The following is a 21,411-nucleotide window of genomic DNA, read 5'->3' as shown; positions in this document are numbered from 1 at the left end:
AGGTAGTTGGTCCTATCCTATTCGAAATTCTATTATCCATATTGCACAAATTTTGTCACTCTTATACTCTCCACAACAGTAGAAATTTTGGCAGCGTCTCCCCATAGTTTTCCAAATATACATGGTCACAAAGAGGGATTGTTACCATGCGAACAATATACCCAAAGAACAAATGAAGAAGACACCAAAATTTCCATCCTGAACGTGTAAAGAAAGAGTAATGAAAATGTGCAATAGAAATAACATATAAGGTTATCTATGACATATAACATATAGCTATAACACACAAGCTATAACATATAGCTATAACACACGCTATAACATATAAGTAGTATATTCAAACTAAACTTCTTCAAAACCTTTAGTAAATAATCTATTGTTGGGTCTTAACTAAAGATTCCAAAAATATTTAGTATGCTTTGTCCTAAGTATGGTATGTGGGATTGGTTATTTGTTATTGTAACAATTTTCTAACATTTTAAAGTTAGCATTAATTAAATTAGATATAATTATTTATCAATCTAATATGTACATTTAAATTAGATATGTAACGTGTGGTTAATGTATACTTTATTCCAAATAATTATGGTTATAAATTTAAATAATGTATATTCATATTGAACATTTTCAAAATCCTCAATAAAGAATCCATTGTTGGGTCTTAACTAAGGGATTCGAATAAGTTCAGTATGTTTTGTTCTAAGTATCGTATGTGGAGTTAGTTATTTGTTTTGTTGGTTATTAATTAGTTATTTGTTTTAATCTTTGTATACATTCTTAATTAGTTATTTGTTTTAATCTTAGTATAGATTATTAATTAGTTATTTATTTTAATCTTAGCATAGATTATTAATTATTTATTTGCTTTAATCTTAATATAGACTATTAATTAGTTATTTGTTTTAATCTTAGTATATATTATTGATTATTATTTGTTTCAATCTTAGTATACATTCTTAATTAGTTATTTGTTTTAATTGTAATATACATTCCTAATTACTTATTTGTTTTAATATTAGTATAGAATATTAATTAGGTATAATGTCTTAATCTTAGTATAGATTATTAATTAGTTATTTCTTTTAATCTTAGTATACATTATTAATTAGGTATAAGGTTTTAATATTAGTATGTTATTCTTATTCAAAATTTAAGAAATTATGTATTCTAATTATTTAAAATCTCTTTATTCAAAAAATTAATTTATGTAATTTAATTATGCATTCTTTACATGCTCAATTGATAATTAGGTATCCACAAAATTAATTTAATTTTATTCATAATTAGTATTGTTTTAATTTCCTATCATTTTCTATCAAAAAATAAATCACCACATAAACATGATATAATCCCACAAATCACAAAATAATCACAAAAATCACACATATGCCAATCACAATATACTCTCACAATCACAACATAATCACAAAAATCACAATATACTCCCATGTACAAACCGTTGTACTCAGCCATCGAATCTGTCACACGCCAGCATCAATCACCACCACAACCATCACATAAAATATTAGTATCCATCTCTCTCTTTTATTGTGTTTTTTTAATATTTTTTAGGAGGTTTCAGTATCAACCGAAACCCATGTGGGGCTGGATTTGTAACTTAATTTACTGGCCACCATCAGTGGCCAATGGCCAAATGACCACGGTAGATAGTTTACACTCAGTCTATATTTCATTTCAATGGTGAATATTATAAGATTAATGAAATATTTGAGGAAATCGGAAACGGCTAGTCGACTCAGCCAATTCTGCGTTTGAACATTCGAACATCCCACTGGCAAAATTTGAATGATAATCTATACTCCGAACAATGTTAATATACGTTTGAATGTACTATTACATTCGAACGTTTATACACTAAAAAATTCAAATGTAACATTTTCTTGGCCTTTTGAATCCTAAAATTCGAACATAACATTTATATAGTTTGAATGTTTAAGTATACATTTGAACTATATACATCAAATGTAACATGAGCCCGCTAGAAATTCAATTGTGGAATTTCTATTGACTTTAGGAATCTCATGAATACCCCATATATTTTTACGAATCCATTAATCGTATAGGTTTTAGTCTAACCACATAGTTAGTGTTATTACTTACTATGGTATCAGAAGCATGGAATGTCCAAATTAAGTTAGAAAAGTTTTAATTGGACATCTTAGCATTGATTTTGGCCAAGTAATTTTATCCTCCTACATGGTTAATCAGATGTCTTCAAGAGGATCTAGAAGGTTTTAGAAGGAAAAAAATCAAAGAGCTACCTCACTCTTCCAAGTCTATACTCTATCATTAGAAAATATCTTGGGCAGATATTTGTGGATATTTTTGGGTAAAAATATCTTAAAAACCGATTTTTGTGGATATTATTGAGTAAAAATATCTTGAGCTGATATTTGTGGATGTTTTTGGGTAAAAATATCTTGATCTAATTTTTGTGGATATTATTGGGTAAAAATATCTTGAGCTAATTTTCGTGGATATTATTGGGTAAAAATATCTTGAGTTTATTTTTTATAGATATTATTCAACCCTCACTTCAGCCTCATCCTCTTCCATATCTTGTGCATAAATATCTCCAACCCACTCCCCATGAAATCATTTTCCTTTACACTTTTCATTGAAAGAATACCAAACACTCTCTCAAACAGCTTTTAGGTGTTCTTTTGCACGCCCATTTCAAAGATTTTGTAAGTGTTTTAACATAAAGTCTCCTTCATACAAGTTGTTTCTTTCTGAGTATAGTTTACATGAATATCTTATTTGTTCTACTTGAAAATCATTTGGTAAGTCAAATATTGTTTAAACTCTAGAAAGGTCATTCTGGGAGATAAACTAGAGAATATGTTATATTTTAGAGTTTTTAACCAAGCTAATGGATAGATCTTGGTCTGAAATTTTTATGGAGTATTGTTAACATGTGTATATGATTATTGGTTGAGGATTTGTTGCATGATTAAAGGTTTTGATAAAATATTTTCTTAGATCTAGAAACTTAGAAACTGGAAGAGAAAAAATAGTTTCTGTTTTGAGAAAGTTTAAATCTTTAGTGGTTTAAACCTATTCCAATGGTTTTGATAATTTTATTGAAGGATCCTAAGCCTCTTATATACATGTTATAATATTATTTTAAAAATATTTGATATTAGTTTCAAAAATATGAAATTTTATGCAAAGAGATATTCGGATAGGCCAAAGTGTGGATGTTCTTGGCTAAATTTATATTTTGGTTAATTTTTAACCATGTGATCTTGAATTAGAAGCTTATATATGTTTTAGGACATCTTTTTAAATCATGTGATGGTTTGATTTAAAGATCACATCTTTATAAATCATAGATCAAAAGGTTGATCACAACAAGTTAGAAATAAAAATCGATGGAAATAGCATATGGGAATTTCGGCCCTATGGAGTTTTCATAGTTGTGATTAGTTTTAAATTTTTCTAAATTGATATTTAAGTTTAGGATAAAATTTACATGAAGCATGTAAATTTTGGTGACTTTTGGAATTAGCATGCAAAACCCTTAAGTTAGAGGTAAAATAGTCATTTTCTCATATGTAGAGGGTAAAATGAAAATTTTACTCTTAAGTTAGTATTTTTTCATATTTTAAATTATTAGTGATTTAGTTCTAACTGTTAGAATCACTAATTACAGTTCCTCGTGATCACGCTTGAGCTTTCATAAGAAATGCGAAGATCGAGGTAAGTTAACTTTTAACTTACTAGCAGTCTACTGTGTATGTGTGCTAAGTAAAGGAACCACAGTGTATGTATGTATGTTATCTTATATGCCATGCCATGCCAAATCATCACATATTTGTCTGTTACATAAAATTTATTATGTCATGAGTTTCATCAGTTACATAAGATATTCTGTCATATATTGCAAGTACATAATGTTAAATATGCCATCTATTACATGTATGTCATGTCATATTCACTGTTGCAAGTATGTTATGTTAAGTATGTTTCCGTTACATATGATATCACGTTATGAAATATTGTGTATTACATGTTTAAGTCATGTTACGATAAAACCCTATCTCAAGTTGGTCATGTCTTTCAAGTTATGTTCAGGTCATGTTATGTTACGTCAGGACTTTTGTCCTTTCGTATTCTAGTCACGTTTCATCTTGAGTTACATTCAGTTTTGTGGGGTCCACAACAACTGTGGCACACGAAGTATGGGGTCACAGTAATTGTGATGTATACACTACGTGAGACACAACAATTGTGACACGTAGAATACATGAGGCCACAACAACTGTAGAGTATGTATTTAACTGCATTGTGACACGTAAAATACATGGAGCCACAACAACTGTGGAATATGTATTTAAGCAGTTAAAGAATAAGTTTCAGATCACGTTCATGTTAAGTCAAGTTTCAGAGCAAGTTCATGTTAAATCAAGTTTCAGATCAAGTTCATGTCAAGTCAAGTTTAGTTCACGTTTCAATTTAAGTTATGTCAATTATGCTATGTTGTACTTCAAGTTACACTTTAATTACTTATGAATTTGATTATGCATTTATAATTTTACTGTCATCCATGCATCATTAGCCTGTGTGAAAGTTTTTTTGTTAACTTACTGAGATTTGTAATCAAATCTCATTATGATAGTCCCAACTACCATTACCCCCGAATGGTAGATCTTATTACAGGACCTGGAGGAGAATAAAGAACTGATCAACTAGACACAGTTGACTGAGCGACGATGCGACTTTAATGTTAATATAGTAGTTAACGTAAATTACTACTTGTATGATGGAGTTGCACATCTAGTACTTTTTGGATCATAACCATTTTGGACTAGTGTTGTGATATTAGTTGTTCAATGGGTCTTTATGTATAAAGTATGTTTTAAGCATTTGGGATATTTTCAATTTGGTGCATAGTATTGCTAAAGAAAAAAATTTATCCGCTGCGAATATTGCATAATGTTATATGCATGTTAGGAACATTGCATCTTATATGTCATGAACAGGGCAGGTAACCTTGTAGTGAATGTCTCGACGCTTCAAATATCCGTCTGATCCCTAACGGAATTTGGAGGCATCACATCAAACGTTTAAATTTAAGGTCTCATGGGACGTTTTAGTCCTAACGCTTGAACGTATACTTTCATAAGTTCGAACATTAAGTTAAATATGTTCAAATTCACTAGCACATTTGAACATATTTACATGAAACATTCGAATGTAACATTTCATAGGTCTTTTGACTCCTAACACTCAAACGTGATTACCTACACGTTCGAATTTTTGAATGTTAAGTTCTACATTCGAACGTATTTCAAAACATAGTTAATTTGTTTCCCTTTATATATATATGCATACTAATGTTTTTTCTTTTTACAAAATATGGCTCATCCTTTGACAACTAGAAAACGTGGGAGGGAAGGAACCCAGGCTACTTCTTGGATAGGCTATAGAACTGTTATGGCCAAATGCCAAGTGTATATCAACGAGTTCGACAAGCTAACATGAGAGGAGAATAGTCTAAGGTTTGTCTTTATTTTTAGAGGTTGGACCTACATTTGCGCACTCAGGGGGAGGATATACCTCTCCATGGTCCGTGAGTTTTACATGGAGATGTCGTTCATGTCTCAGGATGCATCTTCTCACACTGTAATTGTACGCGGCGTTCAATTCAAGGTTTCTGCGAATGTCATCGCTAAGCTACTTGGGGTCTACCGCATATCTGAGGCATCGACTACAATAGATGCTCAAGCTGAGGACACACTAGATGTAGGCACATCTGCATCATCTATTAGCCCAGCCAAGTCTATGGCCAGAGATGTTGGCCGGTCAAAGGGCGAGGATACTGATCAGTCTTAGGATGACGATCACGATAAGGATTTCTTCATCCTCACTAGGAGATACCTCGCACTGTTTGATAAGAAGAACACGTTCTCCTACACATTGCTAATTCCATTTTTCCGTATGTTGCATCTCATAATTGCAACAAACATGGATCTCGTGACACATAAGGCTACCTTCAATTGGACTTGTGCACAGTTCCTCACATGAGTGGCGCATGGAGAGCCCATCGACTTGCCACTGTGGATATTTGAGAGGATCCGTTACGAGACAAGTATCATTTTCGCTGACGACCTACCATATGGGGTGATCATTACTCGAATATTACTAGACCTGAGAGAATACCACCCCAAGCAGAGGAGTGGTTGACTAAGTAGATGAACCCCCAAGACATGACCTCACATCGTCAGAGTATTGTACAAGAAAGGGAGTGTGTTCAACGTGAGCTTTGGCCTACACCAGATCTTATTCCTATGACCTAGTCTGGGGCCAGTGTTGCTCCCCATAGTGGGAGTACTAATTAGCAGCGGATGGGTACATCTGCAGAGGATGCACGCCCTGCTTGAGTTGATACGATGGTCTCGGATATTACTGTGCACATTGACCAATAGATCACGTTAGTACAGCAGAGTGTCACTAAGGTTGGCCTTCGTTTAGATATCCTAAAGGAAAATGTCAACGCATTGACTAAGGAATTTTATACAGTTATAAAACAACTTGTTCTGAGTATTTTGCACTTTTATCATCTTTTTTATTTCTATTTCAATCTATTTCTTTTTCTATACTTTATGTATTGAACAATATCATTTAATATATCTAGTATTTTTGTATTTCAATTCTCAATGGTTTTAAATTTGAAATTTCATTTTTAAGATTAAAACACTTCATGTTCGAACGATAATCATGAATGCTAATGATTATCGTTCAAGCAAATAACTTACACATTCACACGTAAGTTGGCTTGGTTATAATAAGTGTAACCCGTGAGGATATAATCATTAATTGTATGTAATGTATATTTATGCGATTGTACATCAATGAATAAATGTAGTGAAGTATTTTTCATCTATAAGTTTCTACACATCTCAATAAAACTCACAAAATGCTACTATTCACAACTCAACCAAACTCAACCCATCTCAACATAAAAAAAAATATTATTGCTCTATATATCATTATCATGGATTAAAAATTAATTAACTGCATTGTACAAAGTTTGATTAAAAAAAAAAGATTTTAGTATATAGGGATGAATAAAAAATAAAGAGAGGTTGGACATTAGCATTTCAGTGCATGATAGGATAGAAAGATACATCAGTTGGATACTAATGGGATCCGGGTTGCCTCAGTTCAGATGGAAGCCAGTGTGCCCCCACCGCTGGTTAGACTACACTTGGTAGATAATTACAGGTTATTTGGACAAATATTATTTCAGGTTTTTTATATATTATTTTTTGAATAGATATAGACGCATGAAGATTTGATGCTATCTTGAAATTCTATACAGATATCAATTAATGCTAAAAGACCCTTTTCACGTCTTTTCCTTCCAATTGAAACTCGAGAAAATATTGGTTCCTTAAACAAATGCAAGTGCATGACAATTCAGTCAGAAAATCGAATTGCCTACAAAATTTTATTTTATTTTTTTTATAAATAAAATTGCCTACAAAATTTATCTAATGACCATAAATAAATGAAGTAAACCGTTAAATGTTTGTTAAGAAACAGGTCAAACGACATTTTTCTTCGAGACTGACTAGTTAGTTAGCAACTTGTGTCGAGCAGGTGAAGATTTCGCATTTGGTAGTCTGCATCAAACGTTCAATACTGAATGTGGCAGGTTGTATGGCAATCATCCACCCTCTATAATCACTTATCCAGTATGTTCCAGTTCCAAAGTAAGGAAGTATGTGTGTCCTTTTGGATCTCCAGATTTGCTTTGATAATATCCCAAACAAACCTGCTAGGTCTGATATCCGTAAGAAAGAAAAATAGATGCATCTATTCACACCATGTCAAAGCAGAAGCAGTGAACGTGGGCTGAACACTGTCGTATGAGGTTGTATTACTTTTCAGTCACAATCTTACAAGCAAATCTGACATTCATGATTTAACTCTAGAGTTTATGAGCAAGAACATCCTCACATAATTAAAATATCCACGAATTTACGATGCAATCACATGTTCGGACACCCATTTCTAATTCCCAGATCACCACATTATCGGAAAACTGAAGAGCTAATCTCCACCAGGAGTTTAAAGCACTTACGTTTCTTTAACTTTGGTTGGAAATGGGAGGCCGACCACGCCCCAATGTGAATCCCCTAGTTCCATCAGGCATTCTCGGGCCAGGAGGTGGTTTTGAGGCTTCAATGGCATGAGTAGAGGAAGTACTTCCGTGGCCTACGGGTGACATAATATCAACCCAAGTTAAATTTAATCGAAATATCAAAAGAAAGAAAAAGAAGCAAACTTATTAGAGAGAGAGAGAGAGAGAGAGAGAAGAAGAAGAAGAAGAAGCAGTTCTAAATACCTAGCCCATTGATTCCACGGTAATTGTGCCTTCTCGATCTTCCTCGATTATGACCTCTTTGCCCAATTTTCTCCTTCAATAGATGTTCCCCATCCTAACAATGAAGAAGATATAACAGAGACAATTACATATAAAGGCCCTTTCCTTTACTTCCCCACGCAGGGCTTTTTCTCTTCTACTTGCCTTATAACATCAAGGTTGCAGCAAAACGACTAAAAACAGAGAATAAAAAACAATGGCATCTCCAAGGCTTATACAAGAGATCCATTAGAAGTAAAGTGTGCATAATTTAGCCAATACGACTCACTAAACAATATGCTCTCGAAAGAAAATTTGGAAATCACTTCTCAATCTATTGAGGGTTTTAACAGCAAAGTTTATTTATGCCTAAAAAAAGGTGGAACCACTGACCTCTTCATCAGGTGTATCATCATGATGCTCACTCAAGTTATGATTTTCCTCATCTCCTGTATGATCAGATCCTCGACTAGTGCTATTCTTCTCTGAATCAGATCCCCTCCATGCATTTTTTCTCTGACCATACTTGACCTAAAGCAGACAAACTAATGTCAGTACCAGTTTTTGCCAAAATTAGAGATGCAACGTTATATTAATTACCACTCGCTTAAGAAGCTTGACCCGCATGCCATTTCTCCAGTCCATCTCATCGTTCAAAGTAGCCACCTGATCCAATCATTATGTCAAGCCCTCAAAATAAAATATTCAAGCAATGAAACTAAAGTGCCAAAAGATTATTGAAAGAAGATTTAACACTCACAGCCTTCTCAGCAGCCTCCACAGTCTCGTACTCCACCAGAACATGTAACTACATATAAAAATCAGAAAGATTTTACAATGTTTTCTACGGATATAAAATGTTTGTAACTTGGGAAATTCTACATACTACATCATCTTACTCTCATCCCACTATGATGAGGTGGCATTGTCCATCAATTTGTAGATTTTTTCTTTTAAAAAAATAAAGGATAATCCAAGGTTGATGAGAGTGCCACATTTTACATGGTGGGATGATAGTAGGATGGGAGTGTGGTTAGATAGCATTACTCTTGTAACTTTTTACTGTATGACATATATTTACCAGATATACGACTTATTTTTGATTTTATGTTTTATTTAGTGAGGTTTGTTGAGGACAATCGTACAGGCCACAAAAACTAAAGTCCGAGTCGTTACCTAGAGGATGCTAGATAAAAATTGGTAGCAGCACATTGGGAATTTTATGTTAGTTTGCAATGTTTATTGTTTAAATTTGATTTATGAGTTGATGATAAACACCACATTGCAGGATTGTTCTTTATTTCGGTACTAATTAACTTCAATCATAATCAATAGGATTAAGTTTCTCATGACTAGTTTAGAGTAAAAACATATGAACAATAACTTGCTTTGCTTTGCTTTAACTTGCATTTACACAAAATCGTCTAGCACTTCCTAAAGGATATACAGTTATTCAACATGCTCTAGAAGAAATTCTGGGAGGGTGATGTGTTATTCAACATGCTCTAGAAGAAATTCTGGGAGGGTGATGTGTTAGTCTTTACACCTCCCTTATGAAAGGTTCATTATGGGGTTAGCCATACACTACACATATTTCTAGCAATTCGTGATGCAAAGTATAAAGTGCCTGATAGTTGGAGAGTACAAAGTATATTTTTTCCTTTAAGTAAAGCAACCAAGTATATGTTGATCACATCAAAACTTGAAAGTTGTTTATTGAAAGCCCTATCGATACAATAAACTGCCAGGAGTAATTGTCCACTGTAAAATATTGGCACAAAAGATATTTCTACTCTTCATCTAGATAATTATTTTTAAAACTTAGTGACCTTATGACTTTTCTCCATAATCCGCCACCATTTGTCATTCTCACAATGAAAATAAAAAAATCTCAAGAGTCAATGAAAAGCTTCCTACTAGAACCCGTTGTTAGATAAGAATGAAAAGAGTGAATAAGAAAAAATGAGTAAGAGGCTAAAAGGAAGAAAAGAAGTGGCTAATTCCGGCAAGTAGTGCCAGAAAAGTGAACGGAGACTCATGAGAAAGCGAATAACTTCTGCTTGTCACTAACTAAAGCTTCGCCCTTTGATGGAGATGAAGATCCATGCAGAGCACCCGATTGGATATGAGGGGAAAAAATGATTTTATGCTTCGGTGGGTTGCAACGGGCTTGGGCTCATTGAAGGAAGGGGTGGGTTGCGAGTCTGGAGTTGTGGGTAAGCAGGCATCCGATGATACAGTTGGGCCGGCCTTTATGGGCCCAAAGCCGGGTGAGGATAATAAGGGCAAACAAAGTTGGTAGGGGGTTGGTTAAAGGCCCACTCCAAATTTGGAGAGAAAAGCCTCGTATTGGGTTTGTTTCGGGGTTATCAGGCCTATATTGAGGTTGACTCAGACTTCTTCTCCGAAGCTTGTAGATCTCTCAATCAGTGTGTCAATGCCGAAAATGGAAGATGGGGAATTTTTGCAGTCACGAACAGCAGTGGATGTGCAGGAAGCTGTCCCATTGATGCCTCTAGCTAGTTCCGTATGTAATGGGTTCGCATTTAATGGACTCTACTCCATTGGTTGTTCAACCATTGTTTCTAATGGGGGCTTTACTACGATCGAGGATGGACAATAGGGTTTTTTCACAAGTGTTGCTCAACTCTGGTAGGGTGCAGCAGGATGTCATTGGGGAGGTTTCTTGTGTCTCGAACTTGCAATTGGTCTTGTGTGAAGGGGATTATTCTGTTGGGAAAGAGGATGATCCGATTCCTCCATGTGCACCTCCTCCTTGTCACACTTCTTCATGCGTTGTGTCAGATTGGGTTTTAAAAAAGGTAGGGGAGATACAGGCTTGTGTTGAGATCTCTTGTGATGGCTTCGAAGAACAATTCAAAGCTCTTCTCATAGCCATTGAATCTAGACTCTCCTTGGCTTTGAAATCAGCCTCCAAAATAGAAAGGGAGTTAAAGAAGATTAGAATGCTCTATTAATTATGGAGGGGAGTGGAACACATTGAAGGGAGGGGGTCTCATCTTTTTTATGAAACCTAAGATTCTTTCTTGGATGTTAGGGGGCTTAAGGACCCAACTAAATGCCTTCGTATCAAGTCTTTGTTATGTAATTGGAAGGTTGACATTGCTTGTTTTCAAGAAACAAAGTGATGCTTATATTTAGATGCTTAATTTGTAGCTTGTGAGGATTCTCTTTTGTGAGTTGGGCATTTTTGGTGTCTATGGGAGCTTCAGGAGGTGTTCTTTTGATGTGGGATACAAGGGTGGTGGAGTCCATGGAGGAATGTATAGGGAATTTTCCTGTAGCTTGTTCATTTAAAAATGTAGAGAATGGGTGGGTGAGAGTGAGCTTTCGCGGGTGTTTATGGTCCAACTTCTAATAGGGATATAGGAGACTTTTGTGGGAGGAATAGGCGGGTTAGTATTCTCTTTGGGACATTCCATAGTGTTTGAGTGGGGACCTCAACACTACTCAGTTCCCTAGTGAACATTCAGGAAATTCTAGTTCTTCCCCAACAATGGAGGATTTTGCTGAATTCATTTTTTATTTGGACCTCTTGGACCTTCCTCTAATGGGGGGTGTATCCACCTGGTCTAAAAGTCGTGGCTGGTTGAGATTGGATGGTTTTCTTGTTTCTCCTTCTTGGGAGGCACATTACCCAGAGCTGTGTCAAAAGAGAATGCCTCGAGTGTGATCGAACCATTTTCCTATTTTGCTGGACAGTGACGGCATTCATGCAGGTCGGAGATATTTTAAGTTTGAAAATGTGGTTGGGATCTTATGGTTTTGTTGACAAGGTTAGGAGCTGGTGGACATCTTATCAGTTTTCACGGGTACTCCCAATTTCATTCTTGCTAGTAAGCTCAAAGCTTTGAAGCTTGATTTAAAGGAGTAGAATGCAGAATTTTCTGGGAATTTCAATGGTCAGAAAAATTCACTTATGGAGGAGTTGCAGGTTTTGCAGTCTGGGGAGGAGGATGGGGCCCTTTCTGAGGAGGCATTTTTTAGGAAAAACCTGTGGTGGATGATCTTGAGCGGGTGTTATTGATGGAGGAAATCTCCTGACAGCAAAAATCAAGGGTTCTTTGGTTGAAAGAGGGGGACAAATGCACTAAATTTTTTCATAGAATGACCAACTTGCGTCGTAAGAATAATGCGATGGTTGTGTGATCATATCTCCGAATCTGCTTCTTGTAGACCTAGACTTAATGGGTTGGTTTTTTATTCTCTTGATCATCTTGGGGCTGGTTTGGATGGTGAGTTAAGATGAGATGAGTAGAGAATATTAGTGAGATATTTGAGTTGAAATGAGATAAGTTAATAATGATTTGAATTAAAATATTTTATGGAGTTTTGGGAAAGGAGAGAGAAAAAAGTTGAATAAAAATATTGTGAAGTTACAATATTGTTAGATTAATATTATTTTTGTTTGGGATTTAAAAATTTTGAATTGTTTTTCGTATTTTGTTTGAAAGTTTGAAAAAGTTGTAATGATTAGATAAAAAAGTTGAATATTTGAAATTAAAAAATGTTGTATTTATGGTGTTTGGATATTGAGATGGGATGTGATGAGATAAGATGAGAGAGGTGGGGGGTTTCGTTATCCAAATCAGGCCTTAGCGCGAGTTGGTTGAAGAGACTGTTTGATGAAGAAAAGGTTTTTCAAGTGGTTAGTGGCATGGTCAAAGACAAAGCTCCTGGTCTAGATAGTTTTTCAATGTTATTCTTTCAAGTTTGTTGGGAGATTGTGAAGGAATGTGATGCGGGTTTTTCAGGAGTTTTTCTCTTTTAAGAAGTTTGAAAAATCTCTTAATGCCACTTCCATTGCCCTCGTCCCCAAGAAACCTGGGGCTTCTGAGCTCAAGGATTTTCGACCTATTACTGTTGTGAGTGGGGTTTACAAGATATTATCGAAGGTTCTTGCTATCCGTATGAGCAAGGTAATTGAGCAAATCATCTCTAAGCGCCAAAATACATTTGTTCGGGGTAGATAAATCCTTGATTCAGTGCTTATTGCTAATTAATGCCTAGACAGTCACTTAAGGGAGGGCACTTCTAGTGTTCTTTGTAAGCTTGATATGAAAAAGGCTTTTGATCATGTGAATTGGGACTTCCTTTTCAATATGCTTGGGAGATGCGGTCTTGGGGCAAGGTGGTGTTCATGGATTAGGCACTGTTTCTACTGCCAGTTTCTCGATATTGGTTAATGGTAACCCTGCTGGCTTTTTCCATAGCTCGTGTGGCTTGAGACAAGGGGACCCCTTATCCCCCTTCCTTTTTGTCATCATTATGGAGGCGTAGGGATGGATGGTGGACGCCGCTGTTTTGGGGAGAGAGGGAAGGGGGGGGGGGGGGGTTTTACTTCTGGCTTTTCAATTGGTAATACCAGCAATGGGTCTATTACTCTTTCACATCTTTTTGCAGATAATACCCTCTTTTTTGTGATGTGGTATGTGGTCATATTCAAGCCTTAAGGGCTGTGTTATTATGTTTTGAAGCTGTTTCAAGCCTTGAGGTGTTTTAATGACAAAGTGTTCTATCGAACACATCTAGAATTTTTTTGTACACTCTTCGCTGTTTTGGCTTTTAGCTTTAGTGAATAACGGATCTATGATTTTCTGATGTCGCTTTCCGTATCCTAGAAAGTATTTAGGTGTTTTCTTATGTATACTTCCCATGTATATGGGCTTCGTCTATACATTGTCTCTAATAAAATCTCCTATTACTTTTAAAAATTAAAATAAAAAAGCTTGGTTGCATAGGCTGGCATGCCATTTCCTAATCAAGCTCTCTATTCCCAGATAAAAAAAGCACATTACTTGCATTAATGCCTAGAAAATCTCACCAATTTCCTTGAGAAAAGAAAAGGCTAATCATCATAAATCCAATTTAGTTTGGAAGAAAAATATGCAACTTCAATATATGCAATACTTTTTCTTTTTTTTTTTTTTTTATTCGCACCAGGTGTCCAGGAACAAAATCCCGACTAATCCCAGGGGTGCACAAGCTTTCAACAATGAGTTTCTTGCAAGTGCACCATGGGTAATTCAAGGGAAAAATCCCTCAGTCCAATGGCCCCTAGAGATTGTTTGCACCCAAAGGGATTTAAATCTTAGACCTGGGGGCAGCATACCCCAAAGTCCAAGGCCTTTACATTAGAAGCCCATGCCTAAAGAATATTAATTTTTTGATAAGTAAATTAGAAGCATGCAATACTAAAGAATATTAATTGGAAAAAGGGAAGACAATTTCATAAAATTTAAAAATCTAAGATGAGGAAAAAAGTAAATAGATCATGTAAATGAATTATTTGACATTGAAGTCCATCTTCTCAAGCTACACACCTTACTACTGATCAGCATTTCAGGCTTGCTGACTTTAGTCAACTCCTCTACAGCATGAGGGTCACGGATGCATATATTCTTTATACTGGAAAGTTAAAATGAAGTTCTAGAATCAATAAAATGCAGAATGCTCTAATATGACAATGTGGACAAACAAATGAAGTGGAAGACAAAACAGACTCGACCAAATAACAATGAAATTAAGAGCAAAGGGAAAAAACTTACCTTCCAGCTTCACCAAATATCCTCTGAATGTTCTCTACTGAATGATCCTCTGGTAGATTTTCTACCAAAACAGTGAATAACTAGAGTCCAGAAATTAGATCCACAAAATTTCTATAAATAATGCATCTAAGAGAAATATATCGATGTCATCGAAGTCATACCTTTGGATCCCTAACCTCAGTGGATGGAAGGGGGTGGAGTCGCTTGACTTTTTTCCCATTTGAACTCACTACCTGTAGTTGTGATGTAAGAATTTTTGAATTGTAACTGTTAGCATCTTGACGACTCAATTGTTACTTAAAAATAAAATAAACTTAGAAAATAAAATAGCATTACAAGGAAGGAAGACTCCCTCAGTGCAGTTGCTATTAATGAATAATCTCGGGTGAGCTTTTTCATTTTCCTAAAAGAACCAATAACTGCCATAGGGACTGCAAGAAAAATATGCCAAAAACAACAGAGTTTGTTTAAATAACAGCCAAATTAGAAAAAATATCGACTCCTGAAAGAAATTGGAAATCAACCCATACATAACAAAGAACTAAAGGTTAAACAGATGGCAACCAAACGACCAGAAAAAGAAGAGGAACAACTGAACTTCTATAATCATAAATATTCTTCTCTCTTTCATAAATGCATGAAACTCACGCATGTCATACATGTCGAGGGCTAACATTCCCTTTGGATACAACCGTCCCCAAAATATTTAATATATAACCTTGGGGATGAAATCCCCGCTTAACCGTTTTTGATGAAAAGAGAAGATGCAAACAGGAAAATGTGATTGAAGATTTCCACATGTCCAGATTTGCAGATCAACACCCACCCATTCAGACACAAATTGGCCCACACATCCCTTTTTTTTGTTTGGGGGGGGGGGGGGGGGGGGTGAATTGGTGGTGGTAAAGGTCTGCAACTTAAAAGAGGTGCCCTAAACGCTCGTGGAAAAAGGTTTTTTTTATATTAATAGTATTTCAACTATCATTAATATCCAACAACAAAGGTTGATGAGAAAACCCCTAGGGGTTGGCTCAAATGGTAAAGGCCTTGGGTTTGGGGATATGCTTCCCTCAGGTCTAAGGTTCAAATCTCCTTGAGTGCCAATAATCTCTAGGGGCCATCGGATTAGGGGATTTTCTCCTTGAATTACCCGAGGTGAACTCCTTGACGAGGGCCTGTGCACCACCTGAATTAGTTGGGATGTTGTTCCTAGACACCCGGTGCCAATAAAAAAATAGGTTGATGAGAAACATAAGCTAGGAAATAGCAGCATCAACTTATCGAATCAGAACTCTTAACTCTCATAGGTTTACATACAATTGCACCACTCCAAAAATATGGATGTGCAAGTACCATGAAATGGGAGAGCTGAATTTGGACAATCTAAATTTTATTTACCTCTGAATTCCACTAAGAGAAGTATTTCCTAACAAGAACATTTTAAGAAATTAACATATCAAGCCAACCAAAAGAAAAAAAAAATGAGAAATTTTTGTGACTTCAGCTTCTGCATGTAATTTAAAATAATAAAATCCAGGGACTGGGTAATTTTGCAACTAAACAGTTATTTTTTTTCAATGGGTAACACAATCTCAAAAGTTTCTTGATAGGAAAAAAATAGTATAAAGAATTAAATGTATGCCTCATGGCCAGTCTCAAATGGTAATAGCAACAATGCTGCTCCACAAGGGAACGGAATATGAGACCGCCAATTGACAGAGGAGCTCCCAACGGATAATGGGAGGACCATCCACATTAAGAGGCAGTTCTTAACAGTCTTGAAATATTGACAGGGAAAGAGTTACATAAGCAGTTCAATGTAGTATGTATCCATCATTGATGCACATATAAGTATATTAAAAGAACATCTTCCCTCCAACAAAACAGAAAAAATCATAAAATAGAATATATCAATCTGATATGTACTCCCTCCTGATCATCCAAAGTCGGAACTTTTCCTCTTTGAGAAAAGCCAACAATTTAAGAAGACCACAATTAATGGATTTAAATTGCCAAATCTATTTCCAATTTCAAACATAACACCTACTTTTCAAATTAATGTGAGCATTGAGGGAAAGCGAACCTGTGGAACAAGCATAATTTAGAAAATTAAGAGTATCCTACCCACCCATTCAAAGTGGAAAAGCATTTGTGACAAACCAAGCAGAAAAAAAAAAAAAAAAAAAAAACAACAACAACAACAACATCTTTGCGTTTAAGGATAGTCATATAAACCAATCTCAGAAGATTGACACAGCTAAACTGAAATCTGCTCGCTACAGTACAGTAGGACATAAGAATAGGGAAGGAATCAGTTCGCAGTTAGTTGCAACGTCATTCAGACTAATCCTGGAAGCTCGGCACAGCTAAAACTGGCTGCACCAGGAAAGCATCCAGGCAAAGCAACCTGTCAGAAGTACCTGCTTTACTCATCACCTTCATCATCCCTAATCTTGTCTTTCTAGCAGCAAAAATGTTTCTTTCTTCTTCTTTTTTATTTTATTTTATTTTTTTTGGGGGGGGGGGGGTGTGTGTGTGGTGTGGATTGGGTTGAATTAGCGGTTACTGATGAATAATATGAAACTGGATGATTCAAGTGCCTCTAGTCTCTAATATACTAGCCTGATAAATAAATATAAAATCCTGTTAGGGAAAATTAAAATGCGGGAATAAGGCAATATCGACTTAAGAGTCTTTAAGTCTTCTACCTAAGACAAATGTGAAAAAGGCTGAAATAGGGCTCTGGTGCCAGACTACATGTGTCTAGTGCTATATCTGGAAGATTGGTTTTGCATATTAAGTTCTGCAAAGTCATTATTTTTCCTCCAATTAAGCATCCATTCTTACTTATTGAAAGAAAAAAAAAAATTAAGCATCCATTCTGGTCATCAGATCTTTAAAGCTGGGAGAGGAATGTCATAAACATTACATATTTGTTTGGATTCAAAATTCACCGTCTTAAAAATATAGCAGCATCAGATGCTACGGTACATAAAAACACATGCAAAATAACTTGTGTACAACAACAACAACATGCCATGCACTAGCAGTGCAAAACATCAGAATTATCATTACCACTATCAACTTAGAGCTAAACTTAAATTAGAAATTGAACCATGAAAGCTAAGGACTTACCAAAACCTTCCTTGTTCTTCTTAATAAAGCCCAACATATACTTATCAGTTGACAAATTTTCATCACTGAAATAATACTCTACCTGCAAAACCATGAACAAGCCCCATGATGCTTGAGGACATAGCACTTTAAGTTAAAATCAATAGAACTAGCAGCAAAGATACAGAAAATCTTTCCTCTTTATTATTTAGTTCCACAGGAATTGAACCGTGACCTCACAAACCATCCCATTCTTATAGGGCCGGGAGATGCCATCTAGCATGAAGGCCTTTGGTTTGAAAAACAAACAAATGACAAATAAATGTCTCAAGGACTCCCCATCTAGCACTTGGGTGTTCATAGTTGTACACTTTGAGGATTCAGTTGTAAACAACGAACACAAAGTGAATTTGTTGATGTGACTGAACGTTTCAAAAGTACTTTAGAGGTCTCATAAAATAAATGGTCTAGAAAAGATATTAAACCATTTGGGAAATTGCACAAAAAATTAGATTTCAATCAATGTAAACAGTAAACGAAGAAAAAAAGCAATAAAAATGAGCCAACTATGTTGTGGCCTGGGGAGTTCGATTCTTTTTGTAAATTTGTGATTTCAATATTTTTGCTTTCAAAAGGTCAATTGATTTTTAGTGGTAGCAAATCTAACAGCTCGTTAACGTTTATTCGCAAGAATTCTCAACCTAGCAATGCAATGATTACAACTTTAGAAGCCATGAGTGGAGAAAAAAGCTCAACCCTAAACATAAAGTGAATTCATTCCGCTAACTGATAAGAAACTCTGAGAACTCATAACTCAAATATTCTCGACATAAGAACTTCATATTTCTTTCTTGGGCTATGCCTATTTTTATCCTCAATAAAGTCCCCGTTTTACTGATAAAAAAAAGGTATAAAACTCAAGACTTGAAATTTATACGTTTTCTCAGCAGCCAAAGTGTAGCAAAAGGATTTATTAGGATTCAAAAATCAAAATGCACATAATAAGAGTTTTGAGGAAAGGGTTGAAGACCATGCCTGCTTAATGATCTTATGCTTGAGATCATCAGTGAGGACGGCAGCCCCACCCGGATGATCTGGAGCTTTACCGTGATCGTGGTCGTGATCTTCATCGGAGGGAAGTGCGTGGATCTCGGGAATGTGGAGGTCGTGGTCTGGGGATCCAACAGGTGTGAAGTCAGGATCAAGATCTCGGGGCGGAGACGGTGGGTCCGAGTGGGAGTGGGAGGGGGAGGTGGGACCCTCTCGGCCTTCCATTGGGGAGGGAGAGGAGGGGGAGAGAGCAAAGGCGATCTGAGAATAGGAAATGGAAAACTCTGTAGCCCGGCCTTTCTTCTCCCAACTCCCTCTGGTCGTCAATTCCACCCGAGTACCCATTTTATACAGACTTGACGTTGGAGGCAGCTGGCTGACGTGGTTGACACTTCACACCTATCCAACGGCTTATCTAAACTTTTAGGAATTTAGGGTAAGAATAATGATAGGTTGTTATTCTCTAATTATTTTTTTTATTCTTTTAATATCTTTATTTACTTAATAATTAAGAAAATATTATTAATAAAATTAAATATTTTTTAAATATTTTTAATAATTAAAAATGTTAAAAAAAATTTAAATAAAATAAAAATAAAAATTTTAAATACGTTAAAGTGGTAAGAGGATAATAAGTATATCATTATAGGCTAAGAATAATATTTCAATTTATAAAAACTCTATATACAATAAATTTTATGTATTTTTTATTAAAAGATTATTGTATTTTTTTAAGATAAAATAATTATTTTGATCAATCACATTAGTAGAGTATATAAATACGTAAAAATAACTATATGTAGTAGATATTGTCAAATTAATAAATATATTTTTTTTAAATAATAATATGACTATCAAATATACCCACTAAATATGTCCACTTATATATATGTGTATATATTTTTTTAATAGTAAAAAAAAATGACTGTTAGTAAATTTATATTCTTTTATTTCTTTCTTAATAGTTAGGGATGTTTAAAAAATGTTTATAGAAAAACAAAATTAAAAAAAAAAAATCATTTGTACAAATATGCACATAGACACATTTAATAAACATCCTAGCATTCTCCATATATTTTTACTACCCATGTATTTTAATTTTATTAAGAATAAAAAATTATTATTAAATATTTTCATTTGCATGTAATATACTAATGTCATGTATCATGGCGTCTGTATACGGCATTGAATAATATTTAATATAGTTATAAATTATATAAATATTACGTATTATTTTTGAAAAAAATCACATTTTTATGTAGATTTTATATTTTTTTTTAAGTAGTATACGATAGTTACATACTCTACGATGCAAATATCATTTAGCAATTCGATTAAAAGATTTTTAAAATACCAACATAAGCATGCAGCATTCCTCTTGTTAGCTTTTTTAATTAAAAGAAATAAATGTTTTAACCATAAAAATATTTTATAGAGTTATTTTTATAAATTAATATGACTTGATGTGATACATTAGGTTATAAAGGTATTTTTATTATAAAAGAGATCTAACATATTATATAAAATTACGTTAATTTACAAATTTATTTTTATAAGATCTCTTTATAACTATAACACTTCTCATTTAAACAGTACACATCCCACATTAACATCAATTAATATAAAAATTGACTCAAAGTCGAATTTAACTATGTTGATCTCGGAAACTTATCGAGTAATCTTATTTATTTATAAAACTATTTAAACAAGAACAATTATTATGTTTTTATTTTTATATTTTTACCTCCCTTTTATGGGAGATTCTTTTGAGAAAAAAATTATTATTGGTGTTACGGAGATTTTAGGAAAATTGGAATTTTCAATTAGTGTGTAAACATTGTTGTCTTATACTCTTATTTTTTATGTTATGACGAGAAATTTCGAAAATCTCATAAATGTAATATGTCTTCTACGTTTACGTTATTAAACTTCGAATTCCTATGATGAGTCTCTATCACACAAATTAGGTAAATTCTTGACTTCTCATCGATGATATGTGACCCTTATAGCATCGGCAACTGGTTACTATAAATTTTCTTATAATTTAATTAAAAATTATATTTCTTAAAATTTTATCTTAAATATTACGCATTTTTTAAAATATCTCCTACATCGCACCATCTATTTTATTGAAATAATATTTTTTTATTATTTTTTCTACTTCTTTATTTATACATCTTTAACTACTCTTTTTTTCTTTTTTCGAGGAATGATCCGAAGGAAACTTTTTAACTTATTTTTTTTCACATTTTCGTAATTATTTAATTATTTATTGTACCCATA

At 34.4% G+C, this 21,411-nt stretch overlaps 1 protein-coding gene across 4 annotated transcripts; it reads right to left on the bottom strand.

Moving 5' to 3' along the window:
• Nucleotides 1-7,453: 7,453 nt before the first annotated feature.
• Nucleotides 7,454-19,488, bottom strand: LOC122276107 (la-related protein 6A). 4 transcript variants are annotated; one of them, XM_043085581.1, is made up of 12 exons: nucleotides 19,114-19,488; nucleotides 18,100-18,181; nucleotides 15,301-15,395; nucleotides 15,126-15,197; nucleotides 14,965-15,044; nucleotides 14,740-14,824; nucleotides 9,156-9,203; nucleotides 8,996-9,061; nucleotides 8,789-8,926; nucleotides 8,378-8,471; nucleotides 8,114-8,247; nucleotides 7,454-7,891 (listed from the first exon to the last, which is right to left on the bottom strand). In XM_043085581.1, exons 1-11 carry the CDS (start codon nucleotides 19,471-19,473, stop codon nucleotides 8,120-8,122), a joined length of 1,248 nt encoding a protein of 415 aa, XP_042941515.1. In that variant the 5' UTR covers nucleotides 19,474-19,488; the 3' UTR covers nucleotides 7,454-7,891; nucleotides 8,114-8,119. The 4 variants fall into 4 exon arrangements, with proteins under 4 accessions (XP_042941515.1, XP_042941516.1, XP_042941514.1 ...); XM_043085582.1 differs by having other exon boundaries at nucleotides 7,454-7,813; XM_043085580.1 differs by having other exon boundaries at nucleotides 7,454-7,804.
• Between the last annotated feature and the right edge of the window lie 1,923 nt (nucleotides 19,489-21,411).

This window comes from Carya illinoinensis, chromosome 9 (genome assembly GCF_018687715.1).
Source record: "Carya illinoinensis cultivar Pawnee chromosome 9, C.illinoinensisPawnee_v1, whole genome shotgun sequence".
Classification (NCBI taxonomy): Eukaryota; Viridiplantae; Streptophyta; class Magnoliopsida; order Fagales; family Juglandaceae; genus Carya; species Carya illinoinensis.
The sequence above is the reverse complement of the archived record's forward strand: the minus strand, read 5'-3'. Positions and strand labels throughout refer to the sequence as shown.

Bases quoted from the DNA above. Each gene is read 5' to 3' on its own strand.
- LOC122276107 (XM_043085581.1), bottom strand. From the start codon at position 19,473: ATGGGTACTCGGGTGGAATTGACGACCAGAGGGAGTTGGGAGAAGAAA. The intron at 15,045-15,125 runs GTATGACTTCGA...TCTGGACTCTAG, and splicing joins CTGAGGTTAGGGATCCAAAG to TTATTCACTGTTTTGGTAGA. The intron at 8,927-8,995 runs GTAATTAATATA...TGTCTGCTTTAG, and splicing joins TCAAGCTTCTTAAGCGAGTG to GTCAAGTATGGTCAGAGAAA.